Source organism: Solanum stenotomum, chromosome 9, assembly GCF_019186545.1.
Source record: "Solanum stenotomum isolate F172 chromosome 9, ASM1918654v1, whole genome shotgun sequence".
In the NCBI taxonomy this organism is placed as follows: Eukaryota; Viridiplantae; Streptophyta; class Magnoliopsida; order Solanales; family Solanaceae; genus Solanum; species Solanum stenotomum.
The window spans coordinates 14109436-14126831 of record NC_064290.1 but is presented as its reverse complement, the minus strand read 5'-3'; the positions used below and the strand labels follow the sequence as shown (position 1 = coordinate 14126831).

Genomic DNA, 17396 nt, shown 5'->3' with positions numbered 1-17396 from the left:
TAATGCAAAAATATCCTACTTTAAGACACACAAGAACTTGTAAAGGTTGGAACCCTATAAATCTTTCCTTCGTTGTTTTGAAGGTTCTGCTGTGATTAAACATGTTTACACAACCTTTTTCTTGGATCTTTACAATTAATAAGGATGAAAGAAAAGGCAGCACGTCCAGGTAGGCCATCATCATGGACAAACACTTGTCATCCACATTAAAGATTTGATACTAAGGAAACATTTACAGACCGTAGGAGAATTTGTTATCATTACTTTATCACAAGCTGGATCAACTGGTAGCAGAGGAAAATCCAACACTTGTCTATATAAAGGGAAAAAAAAATATATGAAAGATAAACTGGTTCTATTTCTTGATCATCGCAAAATGATCTGTGCCTTGGGAAATTTGTTTTTATCTCACTCTTACGGAATTGTAGATATCTATGTATTTCCCTGCTGTATTATTCCAGCTATTGTCAATACGCATAACTTTCTGCATGACAGCTTTCCATTCATTTGGTTCTGCATTACAATTGCAGACATCATATCAATCAAACAATTATATCTTTATCTCAAAACAGATAGTCAGCTTCTGAGAGCCTACAATCAACTGGTATCTTTCAAGGAAATCAGAAGGACAAGAGCTACATGGATATACAAGGATAAAATGGCTTACTTTCTTGATAGTAAGAAAATGCACGGCCTAATGCACAGTTTAAGGATCCTTCATCAATTCCTTCAAAGACAAACCTACATGAGAATGAGAAATATGTGAGCACTTCAGAATCACAGTTGCAATACCAGTCAAACCTACAAATGGGAAAAGCTGCATGATCAGACAATTTTTTTATTGAAAAAAACACACACAAGGTTGTTGAAGTTCAGAACCCAGTTCATACTAGCATCAATTTTGAATACAAAAATAAGTAGGATTTCAAGAATTTGATCAGTTACCCATTAGCAATCTCAGTGTGAGATTGATCATCCATGTCAAAAACCGTGTCCGCGAGACCACCCGTCTTCCTAACTATGGGAACCTGAAACAGATACAAAAACTCCTTGCTAGTGTTTCCTTTCTTAAGCTGGAATGAGTATGTTTCTGGAAGCAATAATTGGACAACCACCATTTTATCCTTCTAGAAACACACACAGCCCTAAATAAAATCTTTCTGACAAGTTCTTCTACCATATAATTATGGAAACTCAGAAGCAGATAAGAAACAGATATCTTTCCCAGTTTATCAACATAAAATGTGAAACAACTTAATAAGTAATCCTAGTACTTACAGCTCCATAACGCATTCCAATCATCTGTGCTAGCCCGCATGGCTCATACATTGAAGGCACCAAGACCATGTCTGCAGCAGCATATAGCATATGGGACAGCTCCTCGCTTCATGATTGACGCCATTTGGGAAACAGTGAGAACTCAGGTTAATATTTCCATCATGCATTCAGTGTGTAGAGGTGATTCATATGAAAAAAGAATTGATATCTACAAGTGATTCATATCATTTGAGGTGCACTTAATCAGATAAGAAAGTTGAATTTGTGTCGAAGCTCCAGATAACTTCATAAACATTACCACTAGCATTTGTTGAAGGTCAGGAATTTTAGATAATCAATTTGCTTTAAAAAGTAGTTACCTGTACATCAAAAGGATACGGATATTGGAGCCCTTGTTATGCTACAAAGAGGACAAGTAACAGATATCACCATTGCATGGTCATTCAAAAAGGTTAATAAACACCAACAGATTTATTGGACTCCTTCAAATAAAGCACTGTTCTCTCAAATGTGTGAGTAGTGATGATACTTATAAGCATGATGGAATTACATTTGTTAGCATATGAAATCACTAACTGCTTATTACTCCTAGGTTACTCTGGAGGGAAATTTGGAAATATGCATTAATAAGCAATTAGTGCAGTAAATTTTACTTAACTTATTCTATCACTCTTGTTCTTTCCTGTTTGTTTTTCTTTTTGGTTTATCAATTGGCGTTTCTTTCAAGTCAAAATCCAGCACTTTGGTCTGGAACCTGACATCTAAACCATTAAATGATTCCATTCTAAAATCATTAGAAAAACAATGATAAAGAGAAGGAAAAATAAAAATGATCATAATGAACTGTATTATCAGTGGTGAATGCTTCCATATTCTATCTCATGATGGAGAAAGAACCGTCTGTACCACCACAACATGCCAGCAGGAAGAATAGTTCAAGTCTAGAAATTTTGGTTACCAGTTCTGCTAAACCTTCAAATTCTCTCTCAACTCGATCATCTGAAGCCCTCCCCAAAACAACCATCTGTCCACCCTGAAAAACATGCCAGCAGCAGACTTCAATTACAATGGTCAAAACAACACCCTATCAATTGGCCACAAGTTAGAAAACAATCCTACGAATAGCTGCAAAGTTGTAAAAAAAAAATTGAGATAAGGTAAGTGTATTACAATTATATCACCAAGGTGCTGTCAAAAGTATTTACAAATTACCAAAAGTGCATCCCTTGCTATTGTTAAAGGGATTATATAGATTCTATCACAGCTTCAGCATCACTAACGTAACTCTGTTTGCATCAAAAAATAAAATAAATTGAACAGCTCATTTTAGCCTTTTCGATGGGCTCTCCTTTGTCTTCAAAAGAATCTAAATTCTCTCTCCCTCCAAATTGTCCAACATATGCATGCCGTTTTTAGGCAAGCTCTCTGTAAAATATGCTTATAAAGTGTTCAGCCTAACAAACAACCAGATTAGCTGTTGGCTGTGGAAGATGATATGGAAAATCAAAGTTCCATATAATGTGGCTTACTTTACAGGGCTTTGGGCAAAAGCGGCAGTCCTGACCAGGTGACAGGACAATCTTATTGAAAGGTGATATACCAATTATGTTCCAGATGTTACTTATGTGGAGAGGAGGCAAAAACAATCATCTGCACTGCAAGATGACAGATCATTCTCCGACTCCCCTTGCTCAGGTAGCCCTATATCCCCAGGGTGGAACTGCTGGGCTTTAATATCAAAATCTGAAACTGAATACACAAATCGGGATTCTACGCATCTGTCATAGTTGAGACACGGGAATGTCTTAGGAAGTGCCGAGAGTAGTTCACAAGTTCTGTGCTTATGATGGAAAGCTCACATCATCTCAATGACTCTTTCACTCATAAAATGATAAACGGTCATCCAATTGAACCTTTCATAATGAAAATGTATCCTATGTGCTATTTATGTATAAATTTGACTGATCGAATGTCTGTTTTCCTGTGTCTAAGTGCACTTTTGGTGAAAAGGACGAAATGGGGATAAACACTTACTAGTTCTTCAACGTGCTTGATCGCATGAGTGATGAGATGAAGACCTTTTTGAGCAACCAATCTAGTAATGCAGACAACCAAAGGTATTTGATCAGCCACACAAATACCGTGTTTGATGCCTTGGAAAGGAAGACCAAGTCCCCTTTGAACAAATTGTTTGCATATCCTCTTCCCTTCAGTTTTGCTGGCTTCAAAAACACAAACGCGAAATAAGAAGGAAGGTGAAGAAATATCCATAAAGCTAAAATTTGTTACACAGCAAATAAAAAAAGTAGCTATTCTATGAAAATAGCTATAATACACTCATTGGCTCATCAGATAGAGAGTAGATGACCTTGTGTGGACAGAAGTAGCCCAACCTAAACATAGATTTGTTCTTTGGTTAGCTTTCTGGGGGAGACTACTTACAAAAGCAAGATTGAGACATTTGAACATATCCATCAACAGTGATAAATGTTGCTCACGTGACACGAAAACTACAGAAACACCCCTGCACCTATTTGCAAATTGTGCTTGGACCAAACAACTGAGAACTGATTTATCAAACTGGCTGAGCATACAACTTCAAGCTGGTGAAGTGAAAACTGTGTTGGAGAGAATTAGAAGGAAGCACTAGAAACATTTCAAAAAGGAGATTGTAGCAGCTACTTGGTGAGCAATTGTCTACTATACTAGGAAAGCTAGAAACTGGACTACATTCAAGCACCAATGTGTACAGACTGAGACAATTTTCATATTGGTAAAGGAGGACATTGTAGAAAGACTAGATCAGTTAAAAGCTAGTAGGAGAGTTTGTAGTTGTACCAGTTTGATCATTTGTAACTCGTCTTATTCTGGAGGCCTAACATTTCTCATGATACCTTTTCTAGTAGGTGGTTGTGAGATTAGGTGCTTCGTGCTCCCCTAGGTGTATTGGATGCTTTTTCTTGTTGGTTATGGTAATATTCACATTGGTTACCCAAATTTTTTTTATCAAGGAATGCTCTCAGGCACTTTTTTCTCAAGTTTGTCAGTTTTAGTCCTTTTTGAATTTTTCTGTCTCCAGGGGAGAAATTTTCCGGCTGCTCTGGCCGGAATTTTCAACAGATATGGGGGAAGATAGGATTTTTTATAATGCAGGGTTTAAACCCTATGAAATTACTAGGAGATATTCAGATTCAGAAGTATTGTTCGACTGGATCGAGCGCAACAGATATTTAATGAGACAAGTTACTATAAGAATTAATGTCATGAAGTGGTTGGTGTTCATCTTCAATGCAGCTACAGAAGAAAAGAGGAAGACAATAAAGAGATGGAACATGAAGGACCACTTTCCAGAGTTCTCTGAAATATAATGAAAGTGGTAGGTACATCAGCTTCATAGTCATTCAAGGGGGAAGTAAATCTAAAATCATTATTACACCAGAGAGTCCTCATAAAGAGGGTTGGGGAAATATAACCCATAAATTTACTAACTTTATCAATGATACAAACAGAGTGAAGAACCCTATTCCTGGCAGAAATAGACAAACAAAAACCTCGTACAAGGAAGCTTTCAAATGACGGAGGAGGCCAAAACAACACACATAACAGCAAGAAACAACAAAATATCTGTAATTGGAGGCTCAAGGACAGAATCAGATCTGTTGAGCCGATGCCTAGTTGGAAAATTTCAGTTGTCACCAAAAGAGACGCTAACTTTGAGTGATGTGAGGAAATGGGCATGTAACACATGGAAGTCAACTTTTGGAGTTAATGTCTTTGGCATGAATGACACCTAGTATCTCTTTGAATTCCCCACAAGGAAAGCAGAACATGTCATGACGGGAGAATGGATTTGGCAAAAGAAAAAATTGAATCTCCGATGGTGGAATACTACCGTCGGATGTTGGCCGGAGGAGATCAACAGGGATTGGGTCTAGGTTAGATTGTTGGGTTTACCATTGAATCTCTGGTCACATAAGATATTTGAAGAGATAGGTGACCATTGTGGTGGATTCATTGAAACAGAGGAGGAGACAACTCTAAGAAATCATCTTCACTAGGCCCGAATCAAAGTGAAGGGGGATGGAAAGGAGATTCCTTAAGAGGTTGAAGTGGAAACTGAAGGTCTTATCTATACAGTTCCGGTGTGGGTCGTCACTGTGAAATCAGATGGAAGAAGAAGTGGGGAGCCTTTGAATTATCCACTAGATAATAGTACAGTGCCAGCCTTTTTTGATAGACATGAGGACTGACTCCTGGGTGAAATTGATAGGGCATGTGGGCACGTCAGTCGATGGGGGAAAGGCACATAGGGTGCCAAGTAACAGTGAGGGGCCTTTGAAAGATAGTCTTGGACCTTTTACTCAGCTGCAGAACTTGGGCCCAATTTTAAGCCCAACAAAAGCAGACCCAATAATTCAGAGATTTCCAATTTCGCTGAGAATGAAGCCCAAACTATAGACCCAGTCACAATTGAAATCCAAGCAAACACACTTAGAGAAAGAAGAACAATATCGCAGTCGTGAATAACACAGTGATGTACGAGGGTGAGGAAGAACATGTAGAGACACAGGAAGATCAATTCAACATTTGTATGACTAATACAACGGTGCCAGGGAATAAATCAACTAAAATCGTACATTTAAAGGAAACCTTATCACTGGAAGAAGCTGGGCAAGTAGACCAAGAGGAATCTAAGGCTTTGCAACTGAAGGAACAGGATGAAGCAGCAAATTGCATCAAAGAAGACGTAATTCCTTTGAAAATGCAATTACCAATTGAGGAGGTTGTTCAACACACCAACACTTCAGAATAGATTCAACAACACATCATCAAACTAAGCACTGAATAGGGTGTATATCTTAAAGGGTGCAATGAGAAGGCAAAAAAAAAATATTTATGAAGAGAGACAACAACAATTGGATGAGCAAGCCATTGTAAAAAAGAAGGGGGTGAATGAACTGAAAGGATTAGAGCTTGATGCCAAATTTTGTAGTAATGGCTCAAGAAGTAGGGGGGGATACCTGGCAATAAAAGATCAATGAAGTTGGAAAGAGTGCCTTGGAATGTTAGGAGACTAAAATGTGGCAGAAAGAGGAGGCTAATCAGAAAGATTCTACATACATGGAAAGCTCATGTAGTGTGTCTACAGGAAACAAAGCTAACGGGGGATACTACAAAGATACTGAAGGAAGTTTGGACAGACCAGTGGCGGAAGATACTCATTTATCTGTGGAGGACTAAGTGGGTGAGGCCAGGGAACATAAAAGGATTGCTAAAATGCTGGAATAAGGATGGCAATGCAGCCAAAGAGGAGGGAAGATGGAAGATTGTCCTTGTATGCACTTCGTGGATAATGTGGAAAGAAAGAAATAGGAGATGTTTTGAAGACAAGCAGAGCAACTTCCAGAAGTTCAAAATGAATTGTTAGCTCTGTTTTATTTTTGGTGTAAACAGAAATTAATAGCTCAAACAGAAGATATTTTTGACGCTTTAGACTATTCATAGGAACAACAAATAGATGTTCAAGATGTAAGTTGTAATACTTTAGTAGGGGGACTACATATTTTGATGTAGTATACCAGTGGATATATAGATTAACTGTTACCATTCTCAAGAAGAAAAAAATCAAGAAAGTATTTACCAAAGGAGAAAAGAACCAGAGCTAGAAGTTCACAAGAGAAATTAACCATGAGAAAGACACATTCTCCTTGTGCCAAAAAGCAGGCAATTTTGGTTAATTGTTGGTTAATTGTGCATCCCTTTTCATGTAGAGGCTAGGGTCAAAGGAACACCAGTGGTAGACTTGTGGACATAGAGAGGACGACCAGATGGATAAAACCTTTTGGCTCATTTCTTTTGCATAATATCTATACACAGAATAAAAACCAAACTTCCTAAGCTCTGGTTTGAAAAGAAAGTGTTCGTATACTTAATGAAGAAACAAGCAGATTAATGGAAAAGTGGGAACCATGAGGACATCAACTTCTTGACTGTAAATAGTTTGCACATGTTATGTAAAATGTATAAGTGAAGCAGTCCAAGTCAAGTCACGTGAATCCACTTATGAAAATTAACTCCTAAACAACAGAAAGGTCTGATGTGTGCGACTTCTCTTAGAATCTGAAGCAATATACTTAAAAGGAGTAAGAGCTTCCCAAAGCTGATAGATACGAAAGGAGTATTTTATTCCTAAGCAGGAAAAATGTGTAAAGAGAGCATCCAAATACCGGAAATACTGAATCATGGTTTAGTCTACCTGAAAAGATCAAAGTTGGATTAGACGTCTACATGGAGATCATTCTGGAAGACTTAGAAGAAATGTTGGAGTGAACTTCTAGGCACATATATTTCTCTTCTGCTGGCGAATTCACATCATGCCACACGTTGGTAACTCAATGAGATTCAATAACCAATGACTAGTACTACCTATGACACTTATCATATTGATATTAACAGAGTGGATCATGAGGCTTTTAGGAACACATAAAGAGTTATGTTAGCTTTCTCAAAAAAAAAGGAACACATAAAGTGTTTGGTAATTTCCTGTGAACATGGAAATCGGATCAAGAAAGCAGCAAGCTGGTATAACTAGAGTATAGAGCCAAGGACAACCCCCTGAGATATGATCAAAGGGCTTTTGAAATTCCCAAAAGACTTGCTCAGGATTAATTCTTATTCACAAGCCAAAAAGATTTCATTAAAAATTGTCCTACCTTATTTTGGATTAGATAAAGATTGTCCTACTTTTTTCATCCCATTTCTGCACTTTGAAATCTATACTACATTTTATATGGACTAGAAAATCACAAAATTGACAGTTTCATGTCCAAGTAAACAACTAAAGAATGAAAACTAATTGACAGCTCTTCCATGCTAACTGATTGAACGGTAAGTCTTTTAAGTGCAAACCCCCAGTGTCTCATAGTTCCAAAAATATAAACTTGAAAAAGACAACAATGAAAGCAAACACCAGCATCTTTCAAAGCAAGGCAATAATATCAGTAAATTTTGACCTTTTCCCCCCTTAATAGGTGAATATAGTTGAGAAATCATCACATTCAATGCCGTAAGTTAATAATGATATAATGATATTAAACAGTCTCTAATATTATGCAAAGTTTTGAAAAAACTGACATGTTGAACTAGGTCCCTTTCTTTCATCGAGAGAACGGAAATTCCTGCAGTAGCAATGATTTTTTTTTTTTTTTGAATGATTTTTTTTTTATGACAAGGGAAACCCGCACCCGCTACCCTTTGGGTGCGCACAGGGTAAAACCCCCGCTCCTATGCAATAGCTCGCAAACCACATAGGAGAGGTAACCCACACTAAGCAAGCCTGGTGCGACGAGCTCGACCCAGAAGGCAAACCCCTTGCTTTCGCTGGCAAGGGGTTTCGAACTAAATCCCAAGCTCAAACCACTGGGCCACCCCGAAGGGTTGCAGTAGCAATGATTTGTCATTAAACAATTACAATTATCTTACCCTATGCATTACCCAATACCTAGATTACGATACAAGACCAAAAATCATATATCTGCTGAATGAGCCTTGTGTAGTAGGGTTTTAATTAAAGTCCTTTCCTGCGCTTGTCTTTATTGAGATACATTGGATCAATGAGTACCACGATATAATGTGAAGTCACCCTATGCTATTATCCCTGGGGTAGTTGATGGACAACACTGACTGTGACAATTTTCTGGTTAACTCTGCATGAACCCCGTGACTACATTTCTCAAACAAATGAAAAGGAAAGAAGGAAGTCTCCATTGTGTTTCCGCATGTCCAACATGAATGAGGTGAACTTTTTTAATATTTCCTTGGATTAAGACGTAATCCGTTTGAATTTATACCAACATTAGCATCCCTCATATGGGGAAAACATATGGAGTGGTAGCTCAAAGCAAGTGACGTCTAAGTACTTCTACAACATCACAGAAATAGTTACCATCAAATTTAGCAGGCAAATAAATATCTGTTGCTGGATTCCACATTTCAGTATCGATCCCATTTAAAATGCCAGAATACCTGAATGATAGCATAACTTGTTTAAACAGCTTTATTAGAAAAACAGATAAAAAAATAAAGCAAAGTAAAAGAGAGAATTTATAGTAATTGGTATTAAATATGTCACATGCTAATTTCTACAGAGATTCAAAAAGAGAGGCTGAAGCAGGATTAATGAAGCAGAACTTAATGTAACAAGGAAATGTAATTAATGGTAAGTGCTGAAGACATTACTTATCACGGTTGCTCATCAAAGCACCAGAAAGCCATCCAGAACAGAGTGTCTCCTTGAGATAGGTTGGTGAAACTGTACTGAAATTAAGAAGAGAAATTAAAGAAAGAAGATAGTTTTTTTTGTTTTTGATGACATAATGAATGAAAATAGTTCATGTATCTTGTATTTAGTTGCAGGAGAAATGCAATTCCAATAGCTGTACAAGCTCAGGATAGCCTCTATTAGATTTATGAGTGAAAACTTCAGAATTTTCCAAAGAATCAGACTAAAAACTAGACATTAAAAAGTTTGTAGAAAATTGTAGTTATTAGGTACAGCTCACTTTTTCCTTCATTGTCATTAACTTCAATGGTGTTTGCACCTGATTGTCCTTAAAATCCTGTATCTGTTAATAAACTAACCAAAAACCTAAATTGTTTAATAATTTGTTTAGTTAATTCTGTCATTCTGCACGACTTTAGCAAGGAGTAAATGATTGGAAAAGGACATAAGTCACAAGACTTGTATAAGTTATTCAGTCTGAAAAACCTTGATGTTTTTACTTTTGGCGCCTCATTATATATACTTCATAACCGTCTGAAGCATGCCTATATCTCCAATTTACAAAAGATAGTCCCAGATCTGTCTAAAATGTCTTATTTGGAGTGTGTCATCTTAGTTTGCTAAACACACAGTGGTCTTCCAAAGCTAATCCAGAATAGGCCAACACTTATAGTTGAGTTGTTTACACTAATTGTGTTAGTTCTATTTGATAGCTATTCCTGTTGCACTTGGTATCTGTTGTAGAAATAGATCAGAATATTTTCTATCTTTCAAGCCTGTTGCACTTGGTATCTGTTGTAATCAGTGTGGTTCTTTACAGAATATTTAATATTTTTTCCACATCCTTCTCATCTTTTATGTCTTTCCAAGGCATCCTGCATCTAGCATGTTTGCATATTTCTTGTCGTTAAACGAAAAATACACTTTGAATAAAACAAGTTGCAAATAATTTTTTTGAGTTAATATTCCCACTTATTGCTACATAATCAATTGGAAGACTTCCTCTGTTTTGCAGCACAGAGGAACTCATTTGATTCTATATTAAGGTCAAACTCAGTTTCAGCTTTCTTGATCTGTATTTAGTTGTACAAGCTTTGCAGAATCTCACCTTGGACATGACAAAGGCAAGTCTATGTTTATTTAGGCATTCCTGTCTTCAAAAATCTTATGAACACTATGATCCCACTACAAACAAATACTTTATCTTAGTCTATGTAACTTCTTTCGGGACTTTTTCCTTATTTCTTACTCATTTGATTCTATATCTAGGTCAAACTCATTCAGGTTCTAGATTTGGAATAGGATGAGTCACTACTCATTAGGTGCGTTTTGCAGACATATACCATGAGAACAAACATTAATCGATTTTTTCCAGTTCCTCTTTGCAGAGGTATCCAGTCTATTCGCAATCCTCATACTATTTCAATTTCATAAGTTATCACTATTTCTCACCTTCATATCATGTTCTTGTTACAAACTTATCCACTTTTCAAATACCCAAAATTGTCTCAGAAGCAATGGCTGATCTTAGCTGGGAGCCTGGGACTAGGCTATGGTTGAGAAAATGTCTCATTCACATGGAAATGGTACTTGAGGACATAGTTTGTTTCTTACAGGTAAAAACTATAGTTGGATTTCATTGGACGTTTACAGTTAGGGTAGGACCAGATAAGAAGATAGATAGTCTTAAAGCTTGACTTTTTACCAAAGAATATAACCAGATCTATGGGTCTTTTCCAGTTGGCCAAAATCGCACTTGTCTCTAAGGCACCATTTTCCATTGATTTCTCTATCAGTTGGGATAAAAATACCTTCCTTCATGAAGAAATTGCTGAAGAAGTCAATATGGGCAAACATGTAAAATTTCCTACTCCCGAGCAAACAAAAATTGTCCTCTTGCTAACTTGAACTAGTCAAACAATTTGTAACTCGTTTAATAACATCTTCCACTGCTTCTACAAGGATGGCAGTTAGGCAAGACTCTGATTTAATTAATTCCGTCAGCTTGTGATTCAGGTGATTTGGTGATGTACCATTTTAGGTATAGCAATATAAAGTTGCAACTGGAGAATTATCTCTTATTCTGCCTTTGCAAAATATGTGGTACAAATGAGATGACACAAGAAGCAAAACGGAATAAGTAAGAACATGAGTAGCGAGTTTAAAGTTCTTATTAGAGAAAAGGGAGGAGATGTAACAATTGGACTGATTAATTTAATTTATGAAGAAAACAGTTAAGAGTAGGGAGAAATGAAAAGGGAAATTAGCTGATTAAACTGTGACCATTGACCAATGTCAATTGGGGAAAAATATTTTTACACCAAGAAAGAGTAAACCTTGTAGGCAAATAAATTAAGTAGCTACACTAGATTTAGCTAACTTACACTATAGCATTGCTGTATACTATGCCACCTTTCAACAAACTTAACCTCTCTGGATTATGGCCAACTGTGCGATCATCTACAGCCTGCCACATTGGTCAACAGAAGCATTGGATTCCTGATAATATCTTTAACTGAAAAACCAACATAGACAGCACAAATTATGATAGCTAAATCTAAAATAAATGAGGACACCTTGTCTTCAGTTGCATAGGCCGATCCATCAAGACCAAACTTACTGAGTTGCTCTTGTCTGTCAAAGAGGAAGCACATGAGAAGAATTTGGTAAATCTAAAAGACCTATTTGCATCAGATGCTGATACCAACTATTAGCTTAACATCCTTCTAGTTTTAGCTTAGCAGCAGATTGAATCATGGATTATTAAGAAAGAAAAAGGATAAAAAAAAACTACACGAATTTTAAGTCAATTACATAGATTGGTTCTAAAGTGTTATCCAGCAATTGTACAACACTAATTCAAGACATAGCATTATTGTCTATTTTTGTATCACCTGTAGTTTGAACAAGTAATAATCCTTAGTATCAAAAATTGAATACGGATACTAGGAATACAGAAATAGCCTTCCGGAGATATAATCTTCCTGATCTCAGAAAAATTCTACCTAGACAGGAACTGCTAAAACTTGGATGGGAAGGGTCGGAATAGGCCTGCAACCCGAGATCCGGAAAAAAAATCGGGAAAAGTTGCCGGAAAGCTAGCTGCCACACCGGAATCCTAATTTCAGTGATCGGAAAAAATCAAAAACTAGTAGAGATAGGCTCAGAATGTTCCAGCGACCCCAATGGAGGAAAAAATTTCCAAAAGGAACTAACCAGAAGGAGATTGTGTAGCGAACAGCCAACCAACATGAGAAAATTCAGCCTCTTTGATAAAAATGGAACCCTAGTGCTGCAAGGGAGATAACTCACCTCAAAAAGGCAGCAATGGCTCTAATACCATGAACATTTCAAGAAGAAGAAAAAGGTCTTTACATCTCTTGATGAATATACAACCCGTGAGAATGGATACTTATACAATGAGTCCTAAGACTAAACTAGAAAAGACAATATCACATAACCAATTACATTAATACAATAACATACTACTTAACTATCAGTATCAATCAACACAGACAAAAGCTTAACCCACTCTTTCCTGACCCGCCATGGCCCATTTCCATCTCTAGATTGCAAACGATGAATCTCAAGTTGCAAATGTTCCCTCACTCTTGAATTAACTTCTACTACTGACCAACTGAGCCTTTCTGGATATGCACTACCCCCCTGAGAGGCTGGGACAATAGTAAAATAACTATTTTTTTCAGCAAACGGACATATCAGTACAGTATTGTATTCCGTTACAATATCAATACTGAAAATATCCCTAGTTGAAAACCAATAAAAGCATAGAAGAAGCCAATTGGAAATTCCATACTATAAGATTTTCCCTTGGAATGATTGCAGAAATGAATAAAGGTTATTCAGAATGCTTGCATATCATCACCCATTGACAATGGGAATTCTAGAACACAGAATATTCCCCTAATGTAAACATATTGTTTTACATTTCAAGATGATCCTGGTATTATTAACTCACCTTTCTTTATATTGGATACCTTCCAAAGTTATTCCCCGAGGCATAATCAGCAATTAACATATTTCACCCATACTATAAGAGAATACAGAATAGACACTAATTCAGACAACTGCAAACTGAGATTTGAAAAATCACAAGGAGGACAAAAGACCATCCTAGATATGGTCTCCTTTGTTGTTTCTGCAGTTTCTTTATTGTTGCATCTGGTTAAATGTTTTAGGGGATTAATTTATGGTGTGCAACGGTCTCCTAGGACTAAACTACACCATCGTTGAAGAGGTTAGATACATACAGAGCATAAAGATATTAGAAAAATGACCCATATTTCTTCCTTCATTCATAGCCTAAAAGTGTACCTGCATTCTCCATAATGCTCCATGTTGTGAATAGTCAATACAATTCTCGGTTTCTGCACGAGGTGTCAATGCTAAAAACAAACAGATAGATAGATCTACACAGATCAATTAAAGGAATGAAAAACATAAGCCCCCTGATCATACCTGGAGTGAGAGAAAATGGTACATATCCCAGTAGAACAGAGGTAAAGCACCTGTCTGCCATTCATGTACATGAATGATATCTGGTTGTGTTCCATTTACCTGTAAGAGGATGTTGACCAGAAAAATCAGTAACAGTGTTGTTTGCATGAAAGCTAGAAGAAGACATCAAATCAAAACACATGAGCAGATTTGAAACATTCAGACATCAAGAACCTACTGAATTGAGGCTGCAACTAACCAAATAAACTTAGGACTACATTTGATTGAGGGAGCAAACCATATTGACATGCCATCATCACATAAAAAATTTCCAGACTTGTCCCAAGATGTGCACAAGTGTATATAACTAGTGTGCAATCAGATATAGCTCAATGAGTCATGGGTTTGAAGGTATTAGCCCAAAGTGTTTCAGTAGAATTGTCAAATCTGAGTAAGTTTAGTTTTAATCTTTCTATACATCTACCATGAAACAATTTAAAACTCATGGCTGTAATACCTGCATCCATTCAAGGCAAGCACGGCTGAAAAATAAGTATGCATCTAATTCATTGTATGACCCTCCATATATGTTTTTTCCCTTGAAGAAGTGGTTGGATGGTTCAATAAGTATCACTGGAACGCCCGAAACTTCTCCTCGATATGCATTACAGGCAACCCAGTTTCCATCATGATATGAGTTGTAAGTTTGCATCAAGGCTAGCCCATTGATGCAATGCTTTGGAATACATTCATAGAAAGGAATCATAACATCAACTTTATGGCCACGATTTAAACAGGCACGTCCAAGTCCTGTTACAACGTCACCTAGACCCCCGACTTTTGCTATAGGTGCCATTTCAGCAGTCACATGAACAATGTGCAAAAGATCAGAATCCTGCTCCACTCCAGCAGAAGCATCCGAACTGAGGTCCCAAGATGGAAAGTCTCCTTTCCAGAATGGAATTTCATCATTTGGAGATGGCCACTGAAGACCATCAGATTCACAACCAGCTTCTGAGCTTTCTAGTTGCTCAGCTTTCAACTGTGGAAGAAACAAACTGAACTCCAGGAGATAATAGGAAAAAATAACAGAAATGCTTGATGGCATGCTTCTTAACCCAAAAACAAAACAAAAAAACATTTTTTTTTCCTTCTCAGGAATTATTAACAGAGGGTATTCTTAAGTCCTATATCCCCCGATACAGGCATGCACACATAGTCTAGTTATGGATAAAGGAGCGAGCAACAGACAGGATGTATCATTGTTAAATCTTTAGCTCCCAAGCATCTTTAAGTTAACCATATCAAACTCTCCTCGTGTTTGCTCTTTTAATTGAAGCCATTCTACTTCCCTAACCCATAAATTTTCTACAGGTTACTATCAATAACAACACAGCGATAAGGAATTTAACAGTCATCCACAAACTTCTCTAGATGCTAAAGCGAGTATCTACTTGTGCACACCCAAAGTTAGAAGGCATATTTATATATTATATCTAAAAGAACAAAGGGTTTAACACGACACAAGAAAAGATGATGGAATTTTCTTCACCTGAGCTTCAATTCGAGGAACACGTTGAATCTTGAAATTTCGCAACTGGTATTTGCTGAAGACATAAGATTGCTTCTTCAACAAATTGGCCTTACTGCTGATGTTATTGTAGCATGATCGATGATTGAAACTACTGCTACAATTGTTGCTGCTACTATAATTTCCATTAGGCGCAAGAGATGATGGGAACGACAGGCCGGATGTGAAATCCATCAACAATTATCGAAATATTTTGAGTTCAGTGCAGCCAAAAACTTGCAAATATTGTGTATATACACTGCAGATACCCAGGTCGACTTGCCCGGGGTGGTGAAGAAGTGACAAGTAAACAAGGATCTTACGGTAGGGGTGGGCCATAAATTACTTGAATATACCTTTATTCTATAATTGCACCTTTTTTTGACAACTACCTTATATAATTGGACACACACAAGTATTAACCCCTATATCATTTTCAGTGTGTTCCAAATTAGGGAGAAAATGCGACAAATGTTATCTCAACTATTGGAATACATCTAAAATAATAACTATATATTTATTGGATTTAGGACTTGTTTGGTTATGTGATATGAAATTATGATTTGAAATCATGAAATGAAATTGAAGTTTTGTTTGAACATGCAATTTGAACTTTTTAGGTTGTGTGTTTTTTCATAAACATAAAAACCTCATAATTTGTAAATCTATTAAACTTTGCAGAATCTTACCAAATAAACACAAGTTTATAAAATCGCATAATACACAATCACAAAGATATTCTTAAAACATATAATATTTATTGATCAAACCTTAATTCAATAAAAAAGAAATTTAAATATAATTTGTGGTATACTAGTCTTTAATATAATCCACCTGCTTAGTACAGACAATCTTCTCACATTAAACTTGCATTTCTCATTCATATGATTGAGAAGACGAATCAACATTGTTACTTTGAGTCATTTGTTGGTCAATTTAGTTGGTAAATATATTTGATAAAAAAATAATGAATTTGGTGAATATAAATGGGAAAGTGGAAATTGATTTGAAATGATAATATATTATTTGTTTGTGAGAATAATCATTATATGAGATATAAATGGTTTAAAAAGTAATGATATGAATTATAAATTTTATTTACATATGAAATAAATGGTTAGTAGATATATATGTGGGGTTGTTTTTACAAAATATGAACTTGTGGGTCAATTTTTGTATTTAAAAAATCTCAAATCATGATTTGAAATTCTCCAATCATGGTTTTTGGAGAATTTGAGATTTCATCTCATAATATGAAATCATGAGATAAAACCAGCGTGAAATTGCACGCCCAAACGTTGATTTCATATCATGATTTTCTATCGCAATTTCATATCACATGTCCAAAGGCCTACTGAGTCTTTTTACTATTCCAAATCTCATCGTGTTTGGTCCCTTAACAATGAACTTACCGGTTTTAGTCCTTTAAGTATTAAAAAATTCATCGGGTTTGATCTTTGTAATTTTTAAATACAAATAGCTTAGGTTTATATTAACGGAACTCATGTCTCCATGAAATTAAATTCTTAACCCATTTTTCCAGTTTTTTGTCTATCTCTGCTACTTTTCTTCAAATTACTCTTTTGAAAAGGTTTAAGCTCAATGATTCAAAATAAAATTTACAAGATAAGTAGATATAAATCCTAATTTTATTCAATGAAGGATAAAATGAAACATAATTGTTGCTAATGACTTGAATATGTTAATGCCACGATCCAACCCACCGGATCGTGCAGGCACTACTCTAACACCTAGTTAGGAGAACCTCTATTCCCAATAGTTAAAATCATGCGGAAAATTAAGAAAACT

General features: G+C 36.3%; 2 protein-coding genes across 4 annotated transcripts in view; one reads left to right on the top strand and one right to left on the bottom strand.

The window, feature by feature from the left end:
* Window positions 1–17396, top strand: part of LOC125876491 (serine/threonine-protein kinase STY13-like) — a 143271-nt gene that overhangs the window by 79281 nt on the left and 46594 nt on the right. The gene's annotated exons all lie outside the window — the stretch shown is intronic.
* LOC125876481 (uncharacterized) lies at window positions 185–15895 on the bottom strand. Of its 3 annotated transcripts, XM_049557668.1 has the most exons (15): window positions 15570–15894; window positions 14535–15059; window positions 14039–14137; window positions 13895–13947; window positions 12136–12193; window positions 11944–12026; window positions 9517–9594; window positions 9224–9303; window positions 3313–3500; window positions 2237–2311; window positions 1638–1678; window positions 1279–1384; window positions 946–1028; window positions 668–741; window positions 185–513 (listed from the first exon to the last, which is right to left on the bottom strand). In XM_049557668.1, the coding sequence occupies exons 1-15, from the start codon at window positions 15780–15782 to the stop codon at window positions 404–406; spliced, it is 1866 nt and encodes a 621-aa protein (XP_049413625.1). In that variant the 5' UTR covers window positions 15783–15894; the 3' UTR covers window positions 185–403. The 3 variants fall into 3 exon arrangements, with proteins under 3 accessions (XP_049413625.1, XP_049413626.1, XP_049413627.1); XM_049557669.1 differs by lacking the exons at window positions 11944–12026; window positions 12136–12193; XM_049557670.1 differs by lacking the exons at window positions 185–513; window positions 668–741; window positions 946–1028; window positions 1638–1678 and having other exon boundaries at window positions 1312–1384; window positions 15570–15895.